Source organism: Notamacropus eugenii, chromosome 5 (assembly GCF_028372415.1).
Source record: "Notamacropus eugenii isolate mMacEug1 chromosome 5, mMacEug1.pri_v2, whole genome shotgun sequence".
Lineage (NCBI taxonomy): Eukaryota > Metazoa > Chordata > Mammalia > Diprotodontia > Macropodidae > Notamacropus > Notamacropus eugenii.
The window spans coordinates 10,549,520-10,573,398 of NC_092876.1; the positions used below are offsets into that span (position 1 = coordinate 10,549,520).

Consider the following 23,879-nt stretch of genomic DNA (forward strand, 5'->3'; position numbering starts at 1 on the left):
TTCTAAAAATGCATATGTACTTTTGGATTGACATGTGGCACAGAAAATCACTGGTTTTTTTGTAACTTTTGATGTCAGAATTCTTATCAAACAAAACATGAGAGGAAAGTGGGAATCATAAAATCCTTTACTTGTATAAAAAGAAAAAGTCATTCAATACAGGGAAAACGTAGGGAAAAGGAAAAGGTGATAACTAAAGATACAGATTTTTAGAACAAATTAGCTTCCTTCGATCTTTATAAAGAATAATTTAGTACAGTGAAGAAATTCTTAATTCATGTACTAGATATTTAATCAATTACATTTTTTCAAAATATCGTTTTAGTCTCTTTTAGCAATGTTACAAATTTATTTCATATGTTGTTCTCATCCTCTTTAAACTATCCTATTTGCCACTTGTTTGCTAAAACAGTATTGTTTTTAAGAAGCATATTTAACACAAATTGAGTTAACATTTTGTGCCTTGTTTATGTCTTCTGTGATTTTTATAATTCTGTTGAATTTCAGTGTCGTTTCTAGGCAAGGAACTGACATATCACTTTTGTAAGTAACAAACAGAATGCCAATGTTTATATTTTTTTATTGAAGTCTTTTTGTATCATATTCTCAAGGAGGAAAAACAATCATAGTCGTGCAATGTCCTGCTTTGTAGGTCACAGGATTTTGGTAAATTGCTGTGTGTATGTGTGTGTAGAAAGTGGGTGCTGAAGGGGTCTTGGATTCTTGGGCAGCTTATCCAAATGGCACTGGTCATGAGTGCTCTGTGGACAAAGCAGTGTTTACTGCTGCCACTTGGCCTTTAATTTTGATTTTTAGTACTCAGAGCAGTTCTTCTAAGTTTGTCTGTTTCGGAGGTTTTTGTTGACATTTTTAAAACTAAGCATCTGCACTTTCTTTAAAGATATGTGGGGAAAGAAGTTAACTTTATAGTCGATTAAAAGGAATCCACCACTGTCTCTGAGAAAGTATATTCACTTAGCACATATTGGCATATATGAAGACTGAACTGCCTGTATACAGGACCATCTAACACAAGACAATTCATTCTTCCATCACTTTCATTTATTTTCCAATCCCCAGCACTTGTATTTCATTGATTAAAAAACAGATTAATCTTTTTTTTTAATCTTGCTTGATGATCCAACCATTCTGGAGTGCAATTTGGAACTATGAACAAAGGGCTATAAAAATGAGCATACCCTTTGACACAGCAATACCGCCTATAGGGCTATATGCCAAAGGGATCATAACATGGGAAAAGGGCCTACATGTACAAAAATATTGATAACAGCTCTTTCTGTGGTGGCCAAGAACTGGAAGTGGAGGGAATGCCCATCAACTGGGGAATGACTGAGCAATCTGTGGTATATGGGTTTAATGGAATACTATTGTGCTATAAAAAATGATGAACAGATGGACTTCAGAAAAACCTGGACTTATATGAACTGATGCTGAGTGAGGTGATCAGAACCAAGGGAACACTATACACAGTAACAGTCACAGTGTTTGAGGACTGTTTTTGATAGACTTAATCCTTCACAACAATGCAAGGACCTAAGACATTTCCAAAAGACTCATGATTCAAAATGCCATCCACATTCAGAGAAAGAACTAGGGAGTTGGAACACAGAAGGAAGCAGACTATTTTCTCTTTTGTTGTTTAGTTTTGTTTTATTTTTCTCGTTTTCTTCCATTCATTTTAATTCTGTTTAACGTGACTAATGTGAAAATGTATTTAATAAGAATGTAAGTGTAGAGTCCATATAAGAATGCGTGCTGTCTTGGGGAGGGGAGAAGGAGGGAAAGAAAATTTTAAACTTATGGAAGTGATTGTTGAAAACTGCAAACAAATAGATAAATTTGGAGGAAAAAAAAAATAAAAATCTTGCTTGATATCTTTCAGGTATTCTGGTTGAAAGTGTTCCCAAACTCTCCAACATTGGCTATTTTCATCTTTTATCACACTTTCCAATATACAGAGGGTGAGGTAAATCTCAGGGATTTTTTCTCAGGTTTTGTTAGATATTTGGGGGTCCTTCTGTTCTTCTAGGGTTGTGTGTTGGATTTTCCTGTTGTTGGTTTTGATGGGATTCCCTTTATTTCATGCTCATTTTTCTAGCCTACTGCCTGACTTTGGACTTGATGTTAGGACTAGTCTATTTACATTCCAGGAGAGGGTGTCTTGGCTGGTCCTATTGCTCCTTTCTTGGAGTGTCAAGTGTTATTATATTCCACATTCACAGGAAGAGCTCAGCCAGAGAACCTGTAACCATTCAGTGGTCCCAAAATGATTGCATCCAAAGCTAATTGCTGTCCACATAGTCTGAACTCCAAAACCCCTAACTTGGCTTTCAGTCTAAGCAACAGAAGACTGCAGTTCAACACAAAATAAGCCAACTAGGAAACTCCTCTGGTTCTGAGTAACACAATTACAAGCTCTTCTTTGGTCTGGAGTTGTTGCCTTGGTTATGTCTTTGTAGGTTTCAGACTAGGCTGGAAGGGGTGACCTTGCTTTGCTCCTAGATTCCTGGAGTCAAACTTTTTCCTATAAGATTGTGACCAATGCTGTGTCCTTACTTTGGAATGCCATCTCGTGAATGTAGGTTCCCTTCTGTATTCCTTCCTGCAGCTGTGTCTTGGGACTCAGTAATTGGTGACAAAGCTTCCAGTTGTCATTTATTCCTGTGCAGAGCTCCAGTAGGAGTTTAGGGTTATCATGATATGGGCCTGTGAGTTCCTCTTGCCATAGTTCCCAGACTCTCCTTGCCATGCTGGAGTGTTCCACAAGATGTACTCCTGACTAGATCCCATCCTTAGTGTCTGCTGACCTCCTGTTCCTCATCCTATGCCAGTGTCACCTTCAAAAATGACTCTGTAGCTTTTTCTTGGATTTCTCCCTCAGGATTCATTCAGCGACATTTTTTAGATCTGTTTGGAGAGATTTGGGGCAGGAAAGAGTTAGAGCTTAGCTGTATTGCTTTCTACCACTTTTCTACCTTCCACAATCATAATTTCTTATAGTATGGTAATATTACATTAGTTTGTCAAAATTAGCTGTTTTCCAGTCAATGGATATGTATTTTGTTTCTAATTCTTTATTGCCACAAAAAGTGCTACTAGAAATCTTTTAGTGCTTATAAGGAATTTTTATCATTGGTCTCCTTGGGGTAAAAACATGATAAGGGGATCTTTGGGTCAGGCAGTATGGACATTTTAAGTCACTTTATTTGCATAATTCTGAATTCTTTTCCAAAATGAGTGTACTTGTTCACAGCTCTCCTAACAATGCACTAGTGTGCCTACCTTTCAACAACCTGTCCGACATCGACTATTCCTATCTTATATTACCTTTGTTAATTTACAGAAGTTAACTTTGGGGTTCTTTTAATTTGCATTTTTCTCATTATTAGTAATTTAGAGCATAGTCTACAACACTTTTAAGAACTGGTTTTTCATATCCTTTAACCACTCATTTATTTGGAAATACTTTCTGGATATGTGTGTGTGTGTGTGTGTGTGTGTGTGTGTGTGTGTGTGTGTGTGTGTGTGTGTAGTGGTAATTTAAATAGGAAGATCTTTCCCATTCATTAATAACCCCATGTGACCTGCTTGAGTCACATGGAAACCTGAGTCACATGAGTCTGTGGTAGGAGGAGCTTCCTGAATGGGTGGAACAGGAAGGGATGGAACAGGAAGAGCTGGAGCTGGATCAGACCTGAGAGGAGATAGACTAGTCAGACCTTTGAGATAGAGAGAGGAAGCAGGCAGCTGCGTATGAGTGAGAAAAGGGTATTTTGCTTACTGGTGTTTGTTTGTGGGAAGGCCTGATAAAGTGTGTAGACTTCTTGGTTACTATGACGGATTTCTTTGTTGCTATAATGTATTTGCTTTTCTGGTGTTTGAATAAATGTTTTGGTTCTGGTCTTCCAAATGGATAATCTGATATATTTTGTGATTCAGAATTAAGCTGACATTGTCATGGCTGCTGTAGGCACTAGGAATATTGCATTGATGCTACGGTGAGAGAGTGTGTGGGTGCTTGTAAATACATATACATCTATATAGGTAAATACACATATGTGTATATTTATGTGCATATACATATATATACACATACACACATTGGTATATGTATATGTATGTATGCTGTGTATATGTGTGTATATACATGAATTCTCTTCATGGTAGACATAGGATGCTCAAACGTCCAAGTGTAACAGAACAAATCTGTTCAAAACACAACTTATGAGCAGGCTGATATCTGTGATTTCCTGTGATTGTTTTATAGTTCCATCTAATGGAATTGACAAATTAAATCTAAGTTCTGACTGGTGATCGATTATCTAACTCATGATTTAAACAAACTATCAGATTTAACATCATAAGCAATTGTTTATAAGTTGTTAACAAGATTCCAGACACTCATGTATTTCATGGGTATTTCTTGGTTTCAGGAGACGTATGTTACAGGGAAGAAACATTTATTAAGCAACTCTTATGTGCCATCCATTGTGCCAAATACTGCGGATACTATTACTAAAAAGAAAGCCATTCATTAGCAGTTGTTTACCAGATTTGGGGACAAACCAATATCATTACCAAACTAAGCCCATTGGATGCTTCTCTTATTACATAAAAGCAACTTATACAACAATTAATTGGTTATGAAAAGGTTTTACAAAGTTAGAGGTGTTCATGCTAAGTTAACTTGTTTGCTTCCACTATACTCCCTAAACTATACCTGGTTTTTAAACCAGGAAGAAAAGTGGGGAATTGTTTCTGTCAAAAATTTCAAGGCTCTTCCATTAGATTGTGAACTCCTTCAGGGCAGGGCTGACTCTTGGCCCTTTTTGTATCACCAGTGCTTAGCACAATGCCTGGTACATGGCTGTTGCTGCTGCTGCCACTGTTATTGTTGTTATGTACAATCCTTCGTGGCTTCATGGACCATGTGGTTCATGAGGTTTTCTTGGCACCCACACTGGAGTACTTTGCTATTTCCTTCTAAGTGGATTTAGGCAAAATATGGTTACATAACTTGCCCTTTGTCATATAGTAAGTGAGACTGGACTTGAACTCATGTCTTCCTGATTCCAAACCTAGCACTCTACCCATCAAGGTATCTAGATGTCCCAAAGTATATGGTAGGTTCTTAGTAAATACTTATTTACTGTATTTTCATTAGGGAGGAGCTAAGGTGGTGCAGTGGATACAGTAACAAGCCTGCAGTCAGATAGACCTGCATTCAAATTAGACCTCAGTTACTTACTAGCTGGGCAGCCCTGGGCAAGTAATTTAAACCCATTTGCTTTAGTTTTGTCATCTCTAAATTAAGCTGAACAAGGAAATAACAAATCATTCCATTTTTCTTTGCCAAGAATACCTGAAATGGGAATGACAAAGAGTCAGACGCTATTAAATAAAAGCACTTTTAATTTGGAATTTTGGCCACATTAGGAGGGCAAATAGATAAAGAGGAATTTTGAACAAATGATGTGATATCCTGGCAGATTTTAGGGGTTACGGATTCCTATGTTTAACTCTGTAAAATTTCCACACAAATAGAGTACTCCTGTCAAATTCTCTCTTCCCTGAAAAAAGAGAGAACAAATACTTAGAATTTACTCTTTTCCAAACAGAGCAATCAGTTTTTCAGTTTGAAGCCTAGAGCTTATTGTCAACTTAGGGGTGTCTGTTGTGAATGATTTACAAATGAATTACCTGATTGTATTAGAAGCTAAGTCACCTCAACAAATTGGAATAGACCACGGATTTGTAAGCTCTTCTGAAATCAAATTGGTTAAGTTTTGCTTGTGTCTGTGCACTTTTGAAATTTAAATCTTGGTCAAGGAACTAATATAGAACTGGTCGTTTTAATCTGATTACAACAATAAAGCCCTGATTTCTGTCAGTTATCAAAGTATCTAGCACAGGACAAAAATGAAAGCCTAAGATTTAGTCAGAATACTGCTGAAAATGTCGAGGAAGCTTAAGTTTTTATTTAGATAAGAGGAGAATAGTAAGATTTCCAAGTCTGAAAATCTGGGAAGTTGTTTGTAGAAATTCTCTCTCTTCCTCAGAAAGTCAAAGCTAAAAAAAGTAAAAATGAAAGTCTTCTTTTTCATTACTGTATGCCACTCTCTCGATGCAATACAAAATGTGGTATGAAATTACTTTTCCATGTAAGATTGTAATAGCAACTGAAATGGAAAGATCATTCTCACTTACTAATAGGTCCATGTGACCTCCTTAAATCACCTGGAAGCCTAAGTCACATGTGGTGGAAGGAGCTCGCTGAACAGGTGAAACATGAAGGTGGAGCAGAACCAGGAGGAAATGAGTGAGCTCATGGCAGAAGAGAGAGGACTCAGGCAGGGAGGCAGACACAGCAAGGCTCAGGCTCATGACAGTTTGCTTTGTGATAAGGCTCTAGCTGAGGAAGAAGAGACTTGGGAATGGTTTTGCTCCCTGTGGTGATCATGTTTATTAACTTCTTAGCTACCAGGAAAGATTTAGCCTTCTGGTTCTGGAATATGGCTTTCTGGTATCTAAATAAATGTTTTTCTTCTGCCTTCTATACTGAGAGTCTTTTATACTTTGAGATTGAGAACTACGCCAGCTTATTCATAGTCACCAACAGTGCTGTGAATATTGCCTTGGCGATATACTTGGTGTCACTTAGTTTCACAGAATGTCTTAGAGTTAAGACAGCCGAAGTCATCTAGATAACCTTCGGCTAGGGCAAGAATTCCCTCTATACCTTTCCCAAAATTGGTCATCCAGCATCTTCATGGACAGCTCCAAAGAGAAGCAATCCTCTACTACCTGAAGCAGACCACAAGAATTTCAAGTAATTATGATCATTACAAAAGGTTCCTTTCTTCATCAAACTTAAATTGCTTTCTGTCTACCTTCTATCCATTTGTCCTACTTCAACTGTTTGTGGCCAAGAAAATTAAACTGAATTCCTCTCGTGATTGTCCTTCAAATAATTGTACTGAGTGGCCATATTGAACCAAATACTCTCCAGACTCAGCATGCCCATTTGGGGCAGTTGATCCTCATAAGAAAAGAACTGGAGGCCCTTGGGCACCCTGTTGTCCTCTGAAGGCTCTAGCTAATCACCATCCTTCCTACATTGTGGCTCCTAGAAATCACAGAGTCACAGAATTTTTGAGTTGAAAGATAACTCAGTAGTCACTGAGTTCAACCCAATAATGATTCAATCTGTCAAGCACTGGCCTAGATGCAGGGAATATAAGGACAGAAAGGACACAATCAACAAGTACAAGTTTCCTATGTGTCAGACACTATGTCAAACAAGCCCAAACACAAGTCTTTTATTTAAGGAGTTTACATTCTAATATGGGAGACATGTGAACAAGTAGGTCAATACCAAGTCGCTAGAGAAAGATGAAGTAGATAAAAAGAACATTAAAGGGGAAAACACTACCAGTGGGAGTGTTGGGAGTGGGGCCAGGAAAGGCTACCTAGAGTAGGCCAATCTATAACGATTGATTTAAGTGTCGACTGCAGCCACACAGTAGCCTAAGTGCTGGGAATGAAAAGACCCAATTGAAAGACTATGGCCTCAAGGATCCTCTGTTCTCTCAGGGAAAGTACACTGATCCTTAGAAATTATGAGGATGGCTAAACCCAAGCAAGCATGAGTCATGTGGTTCAGGGAGCAGGGTAGAAAAACTTAGGCCCAGGATGAGTAGACTGTTCATGTAACAGGCCTTGAAGAAGGGATTTTTCAGACCCTGAAGTTGGAAGACATAAACATTAGGGACTGATGGAGGAGGTTGGCATCCCCGCTGACATCATCCCATTCATCCCCACCTCCTTTGTCAGTGAATTCAGCCTGATCACACCTGATCCAATTCATGTCCTTCTCTGAGTCCTGGGAGCTCCACCTGTGTCAGCTGCACACAAGTTTCCAAGGCCCAGAAAGGGTCCTAGAGGCAACAGGCTTCCTGATTACCTTGAGGATTTGCTGTGAAGGGGAGGAAGATGGCCAAACATAGTTTTCTTTCAGGTTTCCCTTGGAGGCTGAGATGCAGGTGCAGAACCCCAGGCAGGGATGCTCCCTAGAGCTCCTTCTTGACACCTGCACCTTCACCAACTTTCTTCCCATATTTCTTAGGTATATAAATGGCATCTGGCTCTAGCAGCTTAGCCCCTGAGCAGGAAATGGACTTCTGTTCTCTTTGCTGCTGTGTCAGAAATATATAGTGCCTGGGTATCTGTACAGAGAAGGCAGCTCTCAGATAAAGAACAATTTTCCCATTGAAGTTTAACTCAACCAGTGGCTGTGGACATCTTGCCTGCTCACAGGCTCAGAGTTGGGAGCACTGCTCAGGACGCAGGCCCCAATGTTTTTTATGATGACTCTCTACTTCCTTCTGAACATACCTTCTTCCTTAGTCAAGGAAGAAAAGTTCCCATGCTTTGAGCAAATCAACCCATGAGTCCACAGAGATGGAGACCTGCTCATTGGGGGTTTTTTCCCCTGTACTTAATGGCAGTGAAGAAATTCACAGGAGCTGAGCACCCACACAAGGCCTGTAATGCACACCAGTAAGTGGAGAGGTGTCTGGGCTTTCATCTTAGGAAACAAATGAGTAAACCTGAGGATTCAGCCCCCAGCTGATGGGGACATTTCCTATCCTCTTGTCTGTGACTCTTCTTGCATCTTTGTAATCTTTTATCTACCCTTAGAATCTGTAGATAATGGAGCCCAAGGCTTCAGATCCTCCTGACTCTTGGTCTCTGAATTCTGTCTGGGAGCTCAACCTGAGGGACTCCTCTCCTCCACCCCTGAGCCCCAGTAAAGGCCCCAGCCAAGCAGTAGTAAAAATGTTCTTGCTCTTTGCATTCCCACATTCACCAGGTTTGTCCTCACTCCTGCTTGACCACAGACACAGTTTGGTATCACTTCTGATCAGCACCACTAGGCCTGGCTTCTGGAAACAGCAGATATGGGGAGAGTGGACTGGAAATCTTTCAATCTTGTTCCACTCTACTCTCTGACATTCCACAGATGAAATTTCCTGAGGCTGTGAGGTAAAAAGCACGGGAGATAAAACTGCTTGAGGTCTAATCTTCTGCCCTTAGTGCCTATGATTTGTTGATTCAGTGGAATTGTCCTTATAGTAACACTTCACTCAGGCCAAAACTTGACTCCTGGAGGTCCGGTCTTGTCTTAGCTTTTCTAAAGTTCTCTTAGGAGGAAAACTGCTTTACCCCTGTATTTTTATTGCTTTATATCCATTTCATGGCAATTTTGTCTCTGTTTTTGGAAGAAATGTGGAAAGCTTAGGAACTTCTGACCTATTTCACCATCTTCCCATAATACATTAAAAAATTACTTTCCCTCAGTTAGGACCCAGGAGAGGCCACCTTATTGCCATTTGAATCTTTCCACTGGCCACTCAAGTCCAAGATGAAGGAAGACCCTATCCTTTACCTCATTGCCTGGGAAAAGGTCCTTCTGTCTTCCCTGCTCTGACTGCCAGACTATCTGTGCTGAAGAGGATGGAGGAAGGTCCTTAGACTATGGGAATGAAGCAGGAGGCTAGCTAGCACGAGAAGCAGCAGCATCACTTTCGTCAGTGCAGGACTCAGAGGAAGGATGATCTGAGTTCAAATCTAACCTCGGGCAACTGTTATGTGTGATCCTTAGTAACAGGAATACTAACAATGATATTATAGTTCTCATACATAACTTTAAAGTTTGCAATGTCATTTTGTAGATTACTAAACTTGCCAAACTTAACTTACTGAGGCTTAGTTTCTTCATGTAAAAAGAATAATAATAGTAGGTATCTCTTAGCGGATGGTGATAGTAATGGAATAATTTATAAGAAGATGGGTTTTTGTAACCCTAAGTTGCCATAGAAATAACAGCTTCAAAATAACATTTTTTTCGTTCTGTGAAGAGGAATATTTGGTATGGGCACCCTCTCAGGGAATGGGCAAGTGTGCCACATCATTGGATGCAACCAAGCAAAGGAAGCCTTTATTTTAATATTAGCATCTGTTGTCTTGCAGAGATCTTCCCCAGAAACATGGACAGTCCAGAATTGCTCCTGTGTGTGTATGTATGGGTGCACATGTGTTTGTGTGTGTATGTGCGTGTGCACATACTTGTGTGGGTGTCGGTGTGTGCATGTGTTCTAGGCATTCCCAATGAGGCAGCTAACCAGGAACCTGAATCTCCAAGTGAATCTGGTCAGAGAAGTCTTTCTGACACTGAGCCCAGGGCCCTTTCCAGGATACCATGCTGTGTAACAAATACTAAATAAATGCAGGTTGTGAATAACAGGTAAGGGTGAGCAATAGTGGATTTATGTGTCTCCTTTCATTTAAGTAGAGGAAATAAAGGAGACTTGCTTCCAATATCATCAGAGAATGCTGTGGGTAGAGTCCTCCACTAGTCAGGGTAGAGTGATTGTTCCACCAGATACTTCTTTCAGATCGATACCACTTGGAAATTGGGTTGGGTCCATGTGTGCTAAAGGGCAAAATCAAGGTAACTGGGCACCTGAAATTAGTCTTCTTATCATTGTTGCCCACTAAATGAGCTCCTGAAACAGGTTTTTGCCCAAAGATCCCCCTTGAATCACAGCAGCAGGTCAGATATGGTTCCTAACTGAACAATACCAGAAAAGATGATCCTGTGTAAGATACAAACCTAAGAAACTGAGGCTTCAGATAGACTGATGTGCATAACAAGGGTTTCTACATAACCTTGATGGGTTCAGGGAGCATGCTCTCTCCAATGGCTCTTTGCCTTCTTCTAGACTCAACCCCTCTTATAGTTTCCCTCAAAGGAAAAAACTTCCAAAGACACTTTGTGGAATGAAGCAGCTTGTTATGGGCAAGGAAGAGACACATTTGCAATGGCTCAGTTTTCCTTGGCAGGATTTCCCATAAGTGGTAACTATGGCCACTTGAGAGAAGACGTTAAGCCAGAGGGTATATCTCCCTTCCCTGAACTGCTAGGGTATATAGTACTATCAATGCAGCATTGAGCATGGTCTGCCTGTGAATATGTTTAATCATGTGTATATCTTCCAGATGAGATTGTGAGACTAAGGCCAGGAAAACACTCTTACTTGTACAGTGCATTTCACATAGTAACTGGTCATTTGTTGAATGAAACCACTGGGTGACATAGTTCAGAAAGTCAAGCAACAATCATTTGTTAAGTACTTAATATATGCCAGACACTCTGCTAAATGCTGTGGATACAAAGAAAGTGAAAATGTGGGCCATTCTCTTAAAGAGCTGATAGTTTCGTGAGGGAGACAACATTGAAATACCTATGTAAATGCAAATTGTATATATTTTAATGGGAGATAATCTTAAAGGAAAGGCATTATCCATAAGGGGACTTGCAAGGCCTATTAGAGAAGGAGAGATGTGAGGGGAATCATGAAGGGAGGCAAAGAGGAGGGAAGGTAGAAATGAGTAGGGAGAGTATTCCAGGTACTCAGCCTGGTTAGCCATTCTGGAGAATTTCCCCCTCCATCACCCACACTCCAAATTAAAGACATATAAACAGGACAGGGATGCTAGTCATGTGAAAATGAGGTGTTGTGATCCATAGGCCAAGCTGTTTCTGCCCTGGGCCCTGTGATCTGAACCTAGCTTGGCTGTATTCATCTCCTTCAACCCTGTGGGTTCTCAAGGTTGTGTTCCTAGCTGCTGATCTTCTCTTCTCTCCCTGCAGGTGGCTACACAAAAATTACCAGCAGGTCCTGGCCCTGATGTTTGCTGTGGAGGAGATCAACAGAGACCAGTGTCTGCTACCTAATACTACCCTTGGATTTCACATCTACAACACCTACCACAGTGATGCCAGGACCTTGGAGAACTCCCTGAGGTGGCTTTCAGGACAGGATCCCACCATTCCAAATTATAGTTGTCAGAGGCAGGACAAGTCCATGGCTGTTATTGGAGGAGCCACATCTGCTCTTTCTGTCCAGATGGGATCAATTCTGGAGCTGTACAGATTACCACAGGTAGGGAGTCTTGAACCTGCCATCTCTTGGCCCTCTCTTTCAGGTGAAGGGACTTGTCCAGCATTACAGAGAAAGGAGAAAGGATAGAAGTTGGATTTTTTAAAGTACCTAATAAGTGCTACATACTATTCTAAGTGCTTTATGATATCATTCGACCTTTAGAACCACACTGGGAGATGGGTACTATTATTAATTTCCCTTTTACAGTTGAAGAAATTGTAGCAGACAGAAATTGACTTTTCCAGGGTCACAGAGCTAATACCTGACTGAGGCTATATTTGAACTCAGGTCTTCCTATTTCTGGGGGCAATACTCCATCCACTTGCCACCTAGATCACATATAAGTGTTTAAGTATTGAACCAGGATTTGAACTGAGGGCTTTCTGACTCCAAATCCAACACCTTATCTGAGGCAATGTGACTGGAATGGAATTCATACCTCAATTGGGCTTGGATGGAATCAGCATGACAGACATGCCTTCTGTCCTTCCTACCCCAGATCTTAGTGTCTCTTGGGTTCAGGAATTATTGCCGATAATATTCCTTACCTGGGGATAAATTTTTGCTATTTGTTCCAATTTAGTCAGGCTGCTCGCCAGGCTCTGTCTTTCAACCTGAAGAATGTTGACATGTCTGTCTCAAGCAACCTCAGGTTTGCATTCAAACCATAAAATCATGAGACGTGGGAAAACATTGTAGTCTTTTGCAGAACGGATTGTAGTCATTTACTTTTTAGACCTAGAAGAGCCTTCACCAATAATGTAAGCTGATTTTCTAATTTTAAAGGTAACAACACCTGAGGTTCTGAGAAGTTAAATGACTTGTGTGGGCTCTTATTTTTATTAAATAATTATTTGTAAAAGATAATTAGCTCTGGCTTATTCTTTTATATTGACTGAAACTCCCTGGGGGTCAAGGGGAGACTTGTGCTAGGGACTTATTAACAAATACATGAGAAAGACATGCCCAGTCTCTCATGGTTACCCGCTTGAAGCCTGAGGTGATAAGTAGCCAATTCTTCCTCAGGAACCTGGCCTACCAGTATGAATGGGGGATGGGAGAGTGAGCTTCGGCAACAGATTAGCTACATGATTTTGGGTATTTGGGTAAATCATTTGAAAGCACATTGCTCCACAAGGGTGGGATGTGGCCTTAAGGCCGCATATGGCTCTCTAGGTCCTCAAGTGCAGCCCTTTGACTGTATCCAAACTTAATAGAACAAATGTCCCTCATAAAATGATTTGTTCTGTAAAACTCGGACTCAGTCAAAAGGCCGCACCCAAGGACCTAGAAGACTACATGTAGCTTGAGGCTACGGATTTCCCATTCATGCTAGGTTATCCTAAACATAGGTGTTGCAGAAAAGGTGGTGACCTGCACCGGTAGAAGAACACTTTTTAACCAAATAATTAAACAGGCCTCTATTCCTAAAAATTATGCTATTTCAAAAAGTCATCAATGTTGCCAACATAAATGAAATAACTGTTACTTTAAAAATAAAAAATAGCAGTTAAATACAGTTTTGGGTACCGCAAAATATCATATTTGATTCACATAATGACACCCAACAAATTGGGTGGTATTGTTATGCCCATTTTCAGTTGCAGCAGAAGGTAGTGAAGTGACTTGCCCAGGGACACACCATTAATAAGTGTCTGACACTGGATTTGAATTTAGATCTTCCTGACTTAAGGTCTAGAGTTCTATCTACTGTGAAACCTAGCTGCCTCATATATGTGAGCATATATTTCTTTACATGACACTTTGGTCTTAGCAACACCATTCTTGTGGAACTTCACTTTGCTTGAAGAAAGAATCACTTCTTAACCACAATCCACTTCCAATATATAGTGATAATGTGCCAGTTTTACAATTTAGTCAGGAGAAATTCTGAACTATTAGGGAAAGAAGTCATGAAGAGTTCAGGGAAATGAAGGCTTTAAAACTAGTACCATCAGACTATTCTGGCCTTTAGCTATTGTTTTTCAGCTGACCTAACCTCCAAGAGAGCAGCATTCTTATCATCACCTGAAGCAACCAAATCCGTGTTTTCCCTATGGAAGGTAGATTGATTGGGTAATATATTGAGATTTGTTGCTATGCCCCAGGATCACTTTCATATAGCCCAGTGAGACCCATATTTCTTTCTCAACCAGTTAAGCTATGGCCCATTTGATCCTGCCCTGAGTGACAAGGCCCAGTTTCCTTCCCTCTACCAGATGGCCCCTCAGGACTCCTTCCTGCACCTGGGCATCGTCCGGCTGCTGTTACACTTTGGCTGGACCTGGGTGGGGATGATTGTCACAGATGACATGAGAGGTGAGAAGTTCCTCTGGGACATGGGAGAAGAGGTGAGAAGGAATAAAGCATGTGTGGCCTTCACAGAGAAGATCCCTGTCAGTAAGAGATGCCATGCTGAATCCCAGGTGTCTTTTATGTCCAGAATTATGGCATCATCAGCCAAGGTGATCATCATCCATGGAGATACAGATTCACTGATGAGCCTGAGATATTCTCAGCCACCTTTATATGGAATCTGGAAAGTATAGATTATCACATCATACTGGGATGTCACCATAAGACCCCACAATCGTGATAGTGATGATTTTCATGGAGCGCTCATATTTTCACATCAGACAAGTGAGATTCCTGGTTTCAAAGCCTTTCTCAGGACAGTCACCCCAACCAAATACCCGGGAGATATTTTCCTTAAGAGTTTCTGGATCTCAGCATTTGAATGCCCAGATGAGCCAACCAAACTGGAGCAAGGGGATTGTTCGGTGAATGCTTCCTTGGAAATGCTGCCCTTGTACTATTTTGACATGACCATGTCTAGCCTCAGTTACTTGCTCTACAATGCTGTGTACGCTGCAGCCTGGGCTCTTCATGAAATGCTCCATGGCAGATCAGAAGTGGGAAGTGGAGGGTACCTGATGCCTCAGCCATGGCAGGTAATGTCCCCTGTAAAGCTTAGAAGTGGACATTCTTGGCTTCCTACTTTCTTTGGCATTGGCATTTACCTTCTTTTTACCTAGCATGCCCCAGTGTCACAGATTCACATTCATTGTTTTACTTCATTTTCTTAGTTTTATTTAATTTTCTTAATTTACTTAATTTTCTTAATGCCTGAGAAGCATTAAGAATTTGTTCATTACAAATACATGATAATATTGAGAACATAAACATAACTGCAAAGCATTACTTTAGACCCTTTCTTTCTGAAGGGCTGAGTCTTCCCCTCAGAACTAAAGGAAAGATTTTGTCAAGACTGATGCTCAGGAGAGTGCTTTGAATCCAATATGGAATGCACGTCACATTGGTTCTCCAGAAACAGTGACGAAGTTGTTAGGTGCAAGAATATGATGAAACCTAAGAGTCCTCTTTATAAAGTGCTACTTGTCTTTCTCTCAAGCTAATTCCTCCTTTTTCTCATTTTATGTGATTTAGAATAGGGCCTTATTCAGATACCCTTCTCAGTGGCAACCCATGACGGACACGAAATGCAGGTTTCCAAGAAATCAGTCATCTTTGAGGAAAGTGATAGTAGCTTTAGCTTTAATTACACAGAGAATTAGAGTCCCTATTTTAGAACATGTGTTGGTAGCCTGAGGTCAACCATTAATCACTGCCACTCAAGAGATCCATAGATAGATTTCAGAAGATTCATGAAAATGGATGGGAAAATTTACATTATTTACTTTCACTAACTTCTAACTGAAATTTAGAATTTTTTCCACTAGAAATTATAAAAAATGGAACATGGTTCTGAGAAAAGATACATAGGCTTCACTATTCTGCAAAATGGACCATGAAAAAGCTAATAAACCACATTTTGGATGAGTACCATTCACTTCCCTAGTACCAGTCGAAAAACTTGGTAGAGTTTGTTGTTACTCAATTTTTAAAAAAAAATTCTTATTGTCTTTCTTTTTTAAAAAAAAGTTTCAATGGTACTTAAAAATGTATCCTAATGATCCTTTCCTAATTGAATATTACATCATTAGTAAAAATTACAGTTAAATCAAATAACATAACACAATGAACACATCTGATTATGTTTCAGTTCATTCCATTAGTCTACCACTACCATGACTAGAGGAATGTGGCAATTTTTATCATCAGTCCTCTGAAATCAAGAGTGGTCATTGCATTAATAAACATTCAGATATCTTTCAATATTGTTTTCCTTTGAAATGTTGTTTTTCGGCTACTCTTTTCCCTGTCTTTCAACCTGATAACCATGAACCATAATTATATCTGTTCTGACATAATGCTTGGATATTAGGTGTCAACTTTCTTCCCTTGTGGTCCTGCTGCCCAACCCTGCAGCTTCCTAAATTGAAGGGCTCTAGATGTAGTAAGAGGCTGCTAGTTGACACAGTGCATAGAGCACTGGGCTTAGAATCAGGAAGATGTATGTTCATTGGTTTAAATCCAGCCTGAAACATGTACTAGATGTGTGACCCTGGGCAAGTCACTTAACCCTGTAAAATAAAAACCTATAAAAATGAGATGGAGAAGGAAGTGGCAAACTACTCCAGCATTTTTGCCCAGAAAACTCCATGAGGGATCACAAAGAATTGCATGTGACTGAAATGACTGAAGTACAGAAAAGCCAAAAAGGCTTTGTGTGTGGGAGCAGTCACCAACTATGTATCTGCCATCCAGGCTAGGTCAACACGTAGAGTCTCATTTGCAGGAATCCAGTGGGCACCATGCTGGTTTGGGCAGAGTAGCTTCTGAAGATGTTCTCAGCCATGGGGTGAATATCCTCTCCATCAGTACAAAGCATGTCAATACTAATAAAATAAATGAAGCACAGGCACCCCAACTCAGTGTTCTAGAAAGAGAGAAAGCCTCCTTGGATCACTGCATGGGCACCATCTTTCCTGTATATCAACCCCTCAATAAGCATCTATTGCTGTTTATTGAACTTTTGGTGCTCCATGCCTCATCCTCATTACAACTCAAATGACTTCAGAGGCACACACTGCTCACAGGAGTGAGAACCAGGCCGACTTGACACTAACTGAATGGGAGGGAGCCCTGGAGAAAACGGATGATGAGGGACACAGAATGAGAAATGTTCAACCGGTTTTGCCCACGGCAATGTACCTGGACCCTTTAAGTATCGCCAGATGGATGGATGATTGAATGATTTCTATTGGGCTGCGATTTAATTTGATTTAATTTGATTTTTAATGTAGTAGTAGAAGAAGTAGTAGTTGAAGTGGTCGTAGTAGCAGTAGTATTTTACGTATACACAACACTCTAAGGTTTGGATAGTACTTTACAAGAGTTATCTCATGAAACCCCCAAGTAAGCACGTAACGTATTCAAGACAGCATGAGAGGGATGGTAGCAATTCTCTTTTTTTTAGTTTCCTTCTTATGTAAATCCTATTAAAAAGGAAGACTTCTGAAAATCAGTTCTATAAAGACACAACCTTCAGGGATTGAAAGTTCTACATTTGCAATGATTCTTTGTGTAAAGGATGTGATGAGAAAATGTTTGTTTTATGAGCAAATAAATAACTGAGTGAATGGATGAATGAACATTGAGTGAATGGATGAATGAATATGCTGCTAGGTTTCCTGTCTGGCTCGTTGACCTAGATCCTGTTTTTCCCTGCCTGTGGACATGAGGGAGTGACTCAATTCTATCTCCATGTAGCTTCATTCATCTCTGAGGAATATTTCCTTTAACAACACTGCTGGGGACCAGGTGGTTTTGGATGAGGAAAAGAATCCTGTGGCTAAATATGATATCATGAACTTTGGGATGTTACCTAACTATGATGATATTCTGGTGAAAGTGGGACACTATGTCCCTCAGTCTCTACTTGATCAAGATTCCACCATTTGTGAGGAGGAGATACATCAAAACTACCATGATGTGAAGGTCTGTACAGAAACTAAATGGCACTTTATGTTTCTAGCTATTTTAACTCCATTTAGGTAATTATTCATTCATTCAACCCTCCCTAGGAGCAGCTAGGTGGTGCAGTGGATAGAGCACAAGTGCAGGAGTCAGGAAGACCTGAGTTCAAATCTCACCTCAGACACTTGACACTCACTAGCTGTGTGACATTGGGCAAGTCACTTAACCCCAATTGCCTCATCCTGGATCATCTCCAGTCATCCTGATGAACATCTGGTCACTGGATTCAGATGGCTCTGGAGGAGAAGTGAGACTGGTGACCTGCTCTGCCCTCCCTCACTCAAAATAAAGTCAAGCACAAGTCATGTCATCATTTCTCTGATGGCATGGTCTTCTTCAGCAATGAAGGACGAACATATAACCTTCCCTATTCGACCCCAGGCATTGTTTGATTTAATCTCTTTGTCTTAACAGCAGTGGCTGCCAAGACAAAAAAAAAATTATCATATTTCAAATAAAAATTAACCAAGTAGATTTGTAAGTATGGCAGCTGTTTGGCAACCAGCATTAGTCTAAAGGGCATAATAGCTGCAAAAATGAAGGCTGCTTTGGGGGAGATATGGAGGGCTAGGATACCTGTCAGACAGATGTAGTTTGAATTGCTTCCTCTGATATGGACTGGTTTTGTTACCCTAGACAAGTCATTTATCTTCTCAGGGCTCCAGAAAACTCTACGATGGCTAGTCAGGTTCCATTCTCTATAGGATGAGGGGATTTCTTCACTAGAATTTCCTAGAATAATAAAATCACACATTTGGCCCACCCATTTTCTCCTCCTCAATTTATACAATATTAGTGCTATTTGATGCCGATAACCCCAAGCCAGGTATAAAAAGAGGTGTGTAGTACATACACACCAAATAGGAGGACAAAAATTGAAACAGTCTCCGCATATGAAGTTGGAGAGACAATATGCAAACAACTGTGTATGTACAAAATACATACAGGATTAAAAAGAGATAATTACAGTGTGAGGCCATTAAAATAGAGTTTAATCACTGAAAGAATTTGTTTATTTCTTTAAACTGGCTGAATGTCCCAGAAAGCTCACATGAGGCTAATTATTCGAGTTCCAGCTTTCTTTATTTTCGCTGCATTGAACTATGGGTGCAGATATTTTTTTCACCTCTTGGATGTCCTCTGGCCACACTGTGCCCTGCTTCATGCAGACTCAGACCACATTCAATGAGCCATTTTCTCTGCCTCATGCTTCTCCTGACTTATTAACCTTGAAGCCCTTCCAAATGATAGCAACTTACATTTTTATGGTGTTTTAAGACTTGGAAAATGTTTTCCCCAGAAAAACTCTTTGAGGTTGGTAGCATATTTATAGCTTAGAAAACTAGGACTCTGATACTCTGATATTTGACCAAAGGGATTTGTTCATCATCCCATATCTAATAAATATACTGCAGGATTTGTAGTCAGATTCCCTAAATAAATCCAGTGCTTACACTGTCTCTATGCCATGTTGAATCTCCATATTTATTTTTCAAGTGAATGTCTGTGATGGAAGTGCATCTTCCATACTTGCACTTGCAGAGTGAATTTTTTTTTAATTCAAAGGTAAGACTTTAAATAGGTCCTTACTCACCTTCACCTTGTAAGATTTTGGCCAGCTTTCTTATTTATTGAGATGTTTTAGAATTCTGACTGTCAAACGACATGGTAGCTTTCCTCAGGTTAAAACTCAGTTACATGCTCCAACTAAACATTCTTCCACATTACGCATAAATACTTTAAAAAGCACAAGGCCAAGGACAGATATTTCTTCCTCTAAGTTGACTTTAACTGCTTAATGATGATTCTTTCTGTCCAGTCATTGAACCAATTTAGAATCTACCTAGTGGTGATATAATGTAGGTTATAAGTTTCCATCACGATCTGTTCTTGATGAAGCAAAGCCATTTGTAGTGACCAATATACTCCAGTAGCAATATGTTTTGTGATTTTGCAATGAATCAAAATCAGTCTCTCCAGTCTATCTTTTACAGAACCACTCATGCTTTCTTTTATAAAAATGAAAATCCTTCCCTTCAAACCTGAAGCACCATGTTCATTCTCCATGATGCTTCAGTGAATGACAGCAGTGACTTAGGAGTCACATCTCTCACTTATTCCAATACACTAAGATGTTCATGCAGGTCTGGTGGCTTGAACTTATTGAAGGTGACTGAGTAGTCTCTCAACTTCTCCTTATTTAACTTGGGATTCAAATTCCCACTTATAATTTTTGTACTATTCTTTAGAGTCCTAAAATCATTTCTCTTGTCCGAAAAAAAAGCCTGATGCAATAAGAGCCAAGTATTTCTGTCTCCTATTGTCCTCAGTCACATCATTCTGTGTGTCTCAAGCATCTATTTTATACCCTTTCTATTCCTCCTCTTCTTCCCATCATTTCAAAAAAGCAACTCAATTTCTCCTTAGTATTCATTGTTTAAGCCTGTCTGAAATTTATCACTTATAAACATAAATATCATATACATACATAAAATATAAATATCACTTATAGAGTAGTACTCTCTTATAGGACGGTACTACTCTTTTGTATTCATCCTCCTTCACTTGCCCCTTGTCATTCTATTTTCCCTTGAATCCATCTTGAAACAAAAACATGTTGTTTTGTTTCATGATTTCTCCCATTCATTTTAATTCTTCTATGCAACATGACTAAGGTGAAAATGCATTTAATACGAAAGTATTGTAGAAACTACGTAAAATTGTATGCCATCTCAGGAAGAGAGTGGGGAGGTAGAGAGGAAGGAGGGGAGGGGGGGGGAATCTAAGACATATGGAAGTCATTGTAGAATACTGAAAACAAATAAAAGAATTTTAAAAAAAGAATTGAGAAAAGATGTCAAGATTGTCAGTGGATTCCCTATACAATCATGAGTTTCATTAAATACACCTTTATTTCCTCCTCATTAAAAGGTGTTTCTTTCTAGCTTAAGAGAACTCCCTATGTTTCTACCCTTCTGCCTTTATTCTTTCTCTGAACCTGTTAAAATAAACTTCCCCTCCAATATAGGAAGTATTCAAAATATATTTAGCTATATTTAGCATCTTCAGGCAAGCCTCACATGTAGATGGGCCTCAAAAAAATACTCCAGGAAGAAAGAACTTTGCTGGTCTACATTCACTCAAAATCATCACTCCCAAGTCCCTATTGATATGTTTACTTTAAGTGAATCAGAAAGAACACTTGTGGGCCAGAAAATTCCAATCTGTAAAAAAAGTCACTGAGAACTCCATGAACAATAAGTCAATATAGTTGCAAGCCCATGGGTTTCCAATGAATAGGATCTAAGATATTCCTTATGATCAGGGACCCCTCCTCTTTGGTACTATCTACTTTTACACACTTAGAAGAAAACTAAATACAGAAAGGTGCATTACAATTCACTCATTCATCAATGCCAGAAGTTGGGAAATTTTTGTTTGACTAAGCAAAATTTCACATACATTCCTATTTAATGCATTTTCATCTTAGTCACGTTGCATAGAAGAATTAAAATGAATGGGAGAAATCATAAAACAAAAAAAAAATAAGACATAATATAAAAGAAAATAGTCTGTTTCATTCTGTCATCAAATTCCATAGTTCTTTCTCTGGATGTGGAAGGCAATTTGCCTCGAGTCCACTGAGAACTTTTTAAGTCCATGCATTGCAATGAAGGACTAAGTGTACCTGAAAAATTCCTCACACACTGTTATTGTTGCTGTGTACACAGTTCTCCTGGTTCTGCTCTTTTCACTCATCATCAGTTCATAAAAGTCTTTCCAGGCCTCTCTGACGTCTTCCTGTTCATCATTTCTTATAACAACATAGTATTCCATTACATTCATATTCCACAACTTTTTCACCCATTCCCCAATTGATGGGCATCCCCTTGATTTCCAGTTTTTGACCACCACAAAGAGAGCTGCTATAAATATTTTTGTACATGTGGGGACCTTTCTGATTTTCATGATCCCTTGGGAATATAGTCCTAGAGGTAGTATTGCTGGGTCAAAGGTTATGCACATTTTTGTAGCTCTTTGGACATAGTTCCAAATTGCTCTCCAGAATGGTTGCATCAGCTCACAGCTCCACCAACAATGAATTAGTGTTCCAACTCTCCCACATCTTCTCCAACATTTATGATCTTCCTGTTTTGACATGTGATAGGTGGGATGTGGTATCTCAGAGTTGTTTTGATTTGCATCTCTCTAATCAATAGTGATTTAGAGCATTTTTTTCATATGTCTATAGGTAGCTTTAATTTCTTCTTCTGAAAGCTGCCTGTTCATATCCTTTGAGCATTTATCAATTGGGGAATGACTTGTATTTTCATACATTTGACTCAGTTCTCTATATATTTTAGAAATGAGTCCTTTATCACAGACACTAGTTGCAAAAATTCTTTCCCAGTTTTCTGCTTTCCTTCTGCTCTTGGTTGCACTGGGTTTGTTTATGCAAAACTTTCTAATTGAATGTAATTGAAATTATCCTTTCTGCACTTCCTAATGTTTTCTATCTCTAGTTTAGTTAAAAATTTCTCTATTATCTGAAAATCTGAAAAATGCACTATTCCTAGCTCCCCTAATTTGTTTATAGTATCAGTCTTTATACCTAGATCATGTACCCATTTGGGTTTTATTCTTGTGTATAGTGTCAGGTATTGGTCTATGCCCAGTTTCCACCACACTGTTACAGTTTTCCCAGCAATTTTTGTTATATAGTGAGTTCTTATTCCAGAAGCTGGGGTGCTTGGGTTTATCAAACAGTAGGTAGCTATATTCGTTGACTACTATGTCTTGAGTTCCTAACCTATTCCCCTGGTCTGCCCCTATGTTTCTTAGCCAATACCAAGTGGTTTTGATAATCTCTGCTTTATAATAAAATTTGAGAGCTGGTAGCGCTAGGCCACCTTCCCTAGCATTTCTTTTCATGAGGTCTCTTGACATTCTGGACCTCTTGTTGTTCTAGATGAATTGTGATATTATTTTTTCTAGCTCTGGACAATAATTATCTGATTGTTTGATTGATATGGTACTGAATAAACAAATTAATTTAGGTAGAATTATCATTTTTGTTATATTGGCTCAGCCTACCCACAATCAACTGATGTTTTTCGACTTACTTAGATCTGACTTTATTTGTGTGAAAAATGTTTTCTAATTCTGTTCATATAGTCCCTGGGTTTGTTTTGGCCAGTAGATTCCCAAATATTTTATAGTGTCTACCATAGCTTTAAATTGGATTTCTCTTTCTATATAGCTCTTGTTGTTGGACTTTGTTAGTAATATATAGAAATACAGTGATGTGTGTGGGTTTATTTTGTAACCTGCAACTTTGCCAAGTTGCAACTTTGTTTATTATTTCAAGTAGTTTTTACTTGATTCTTTGGGATTCTCTAAGTATATCATGATATCATCTGCAAAGAGTGATAACTTAGTTTTTCCTTTGTCTATTGCATTTCCTTCCCTTTCTTTTTCTTCTCTCATTGCTACAGATAACGTTTCTAGTACCATACTTAATATTAGTGATGATAATGGACATACCCTTGTTTCACTCCTGATCTTATTGGAAATTCATCTAGCTCATCCCCATTGCATATAATGCTTGCTGTAGGTTTTAAGTAGGTATTGCTTTTTATTTTATGTAAAGTTCCATTTACTCCTATGCTCTGCAGTGTTTTCAATAGGAATGGGTGTTGTATTTTGTCAAAAGCTTTTTCTGCATCTATAGAGATAATAATGTGGTGTCTGTTAGTTTTGTTATTAATATGATCAATAATGGTAATAATTTTCTTAATATTGAACTGGCCCTGCATTCCTAGTATAAATTCTACCTGTTCATAATGTATTATTCTCATGATAAGTTGCTATATTATTTTTGCTAAAATCTTATTTAAAATTTTTGCATTT

General features: G+C 39.1%; 1 protein-coding gene across 1 annotated transcript in view; it reads left to right on the forward strand.

Moving 5' to 3' along the window:
* Positions 1-8,292: 8,292 nt before the first annotated feature.
* LOC140503316 (vomeronasal type-2 receptor 26-like) overlaps positions 8,293-23,879 on the forward strand; it is a 33,173-nt gene continuing 17,586 nt past the window's right edge. The window contains 5 exon segments of the mRNA XM_072607197.1: positions 8,293-8,511; positions 8,514-8,580; positions 11,738-12,029; positions 14,186-14,980; positions 17,703-17,930. Coding sequence (XP_072463298.1) covers positions 8,376-8,511; positions 8,514-8,580; positions 11,738-12,029; positions 14,186-14,980; positions 17,703-17,930 — 1,518 coding nt within the window. The 5' untranslated portion in view covers positions 8,293-8,375.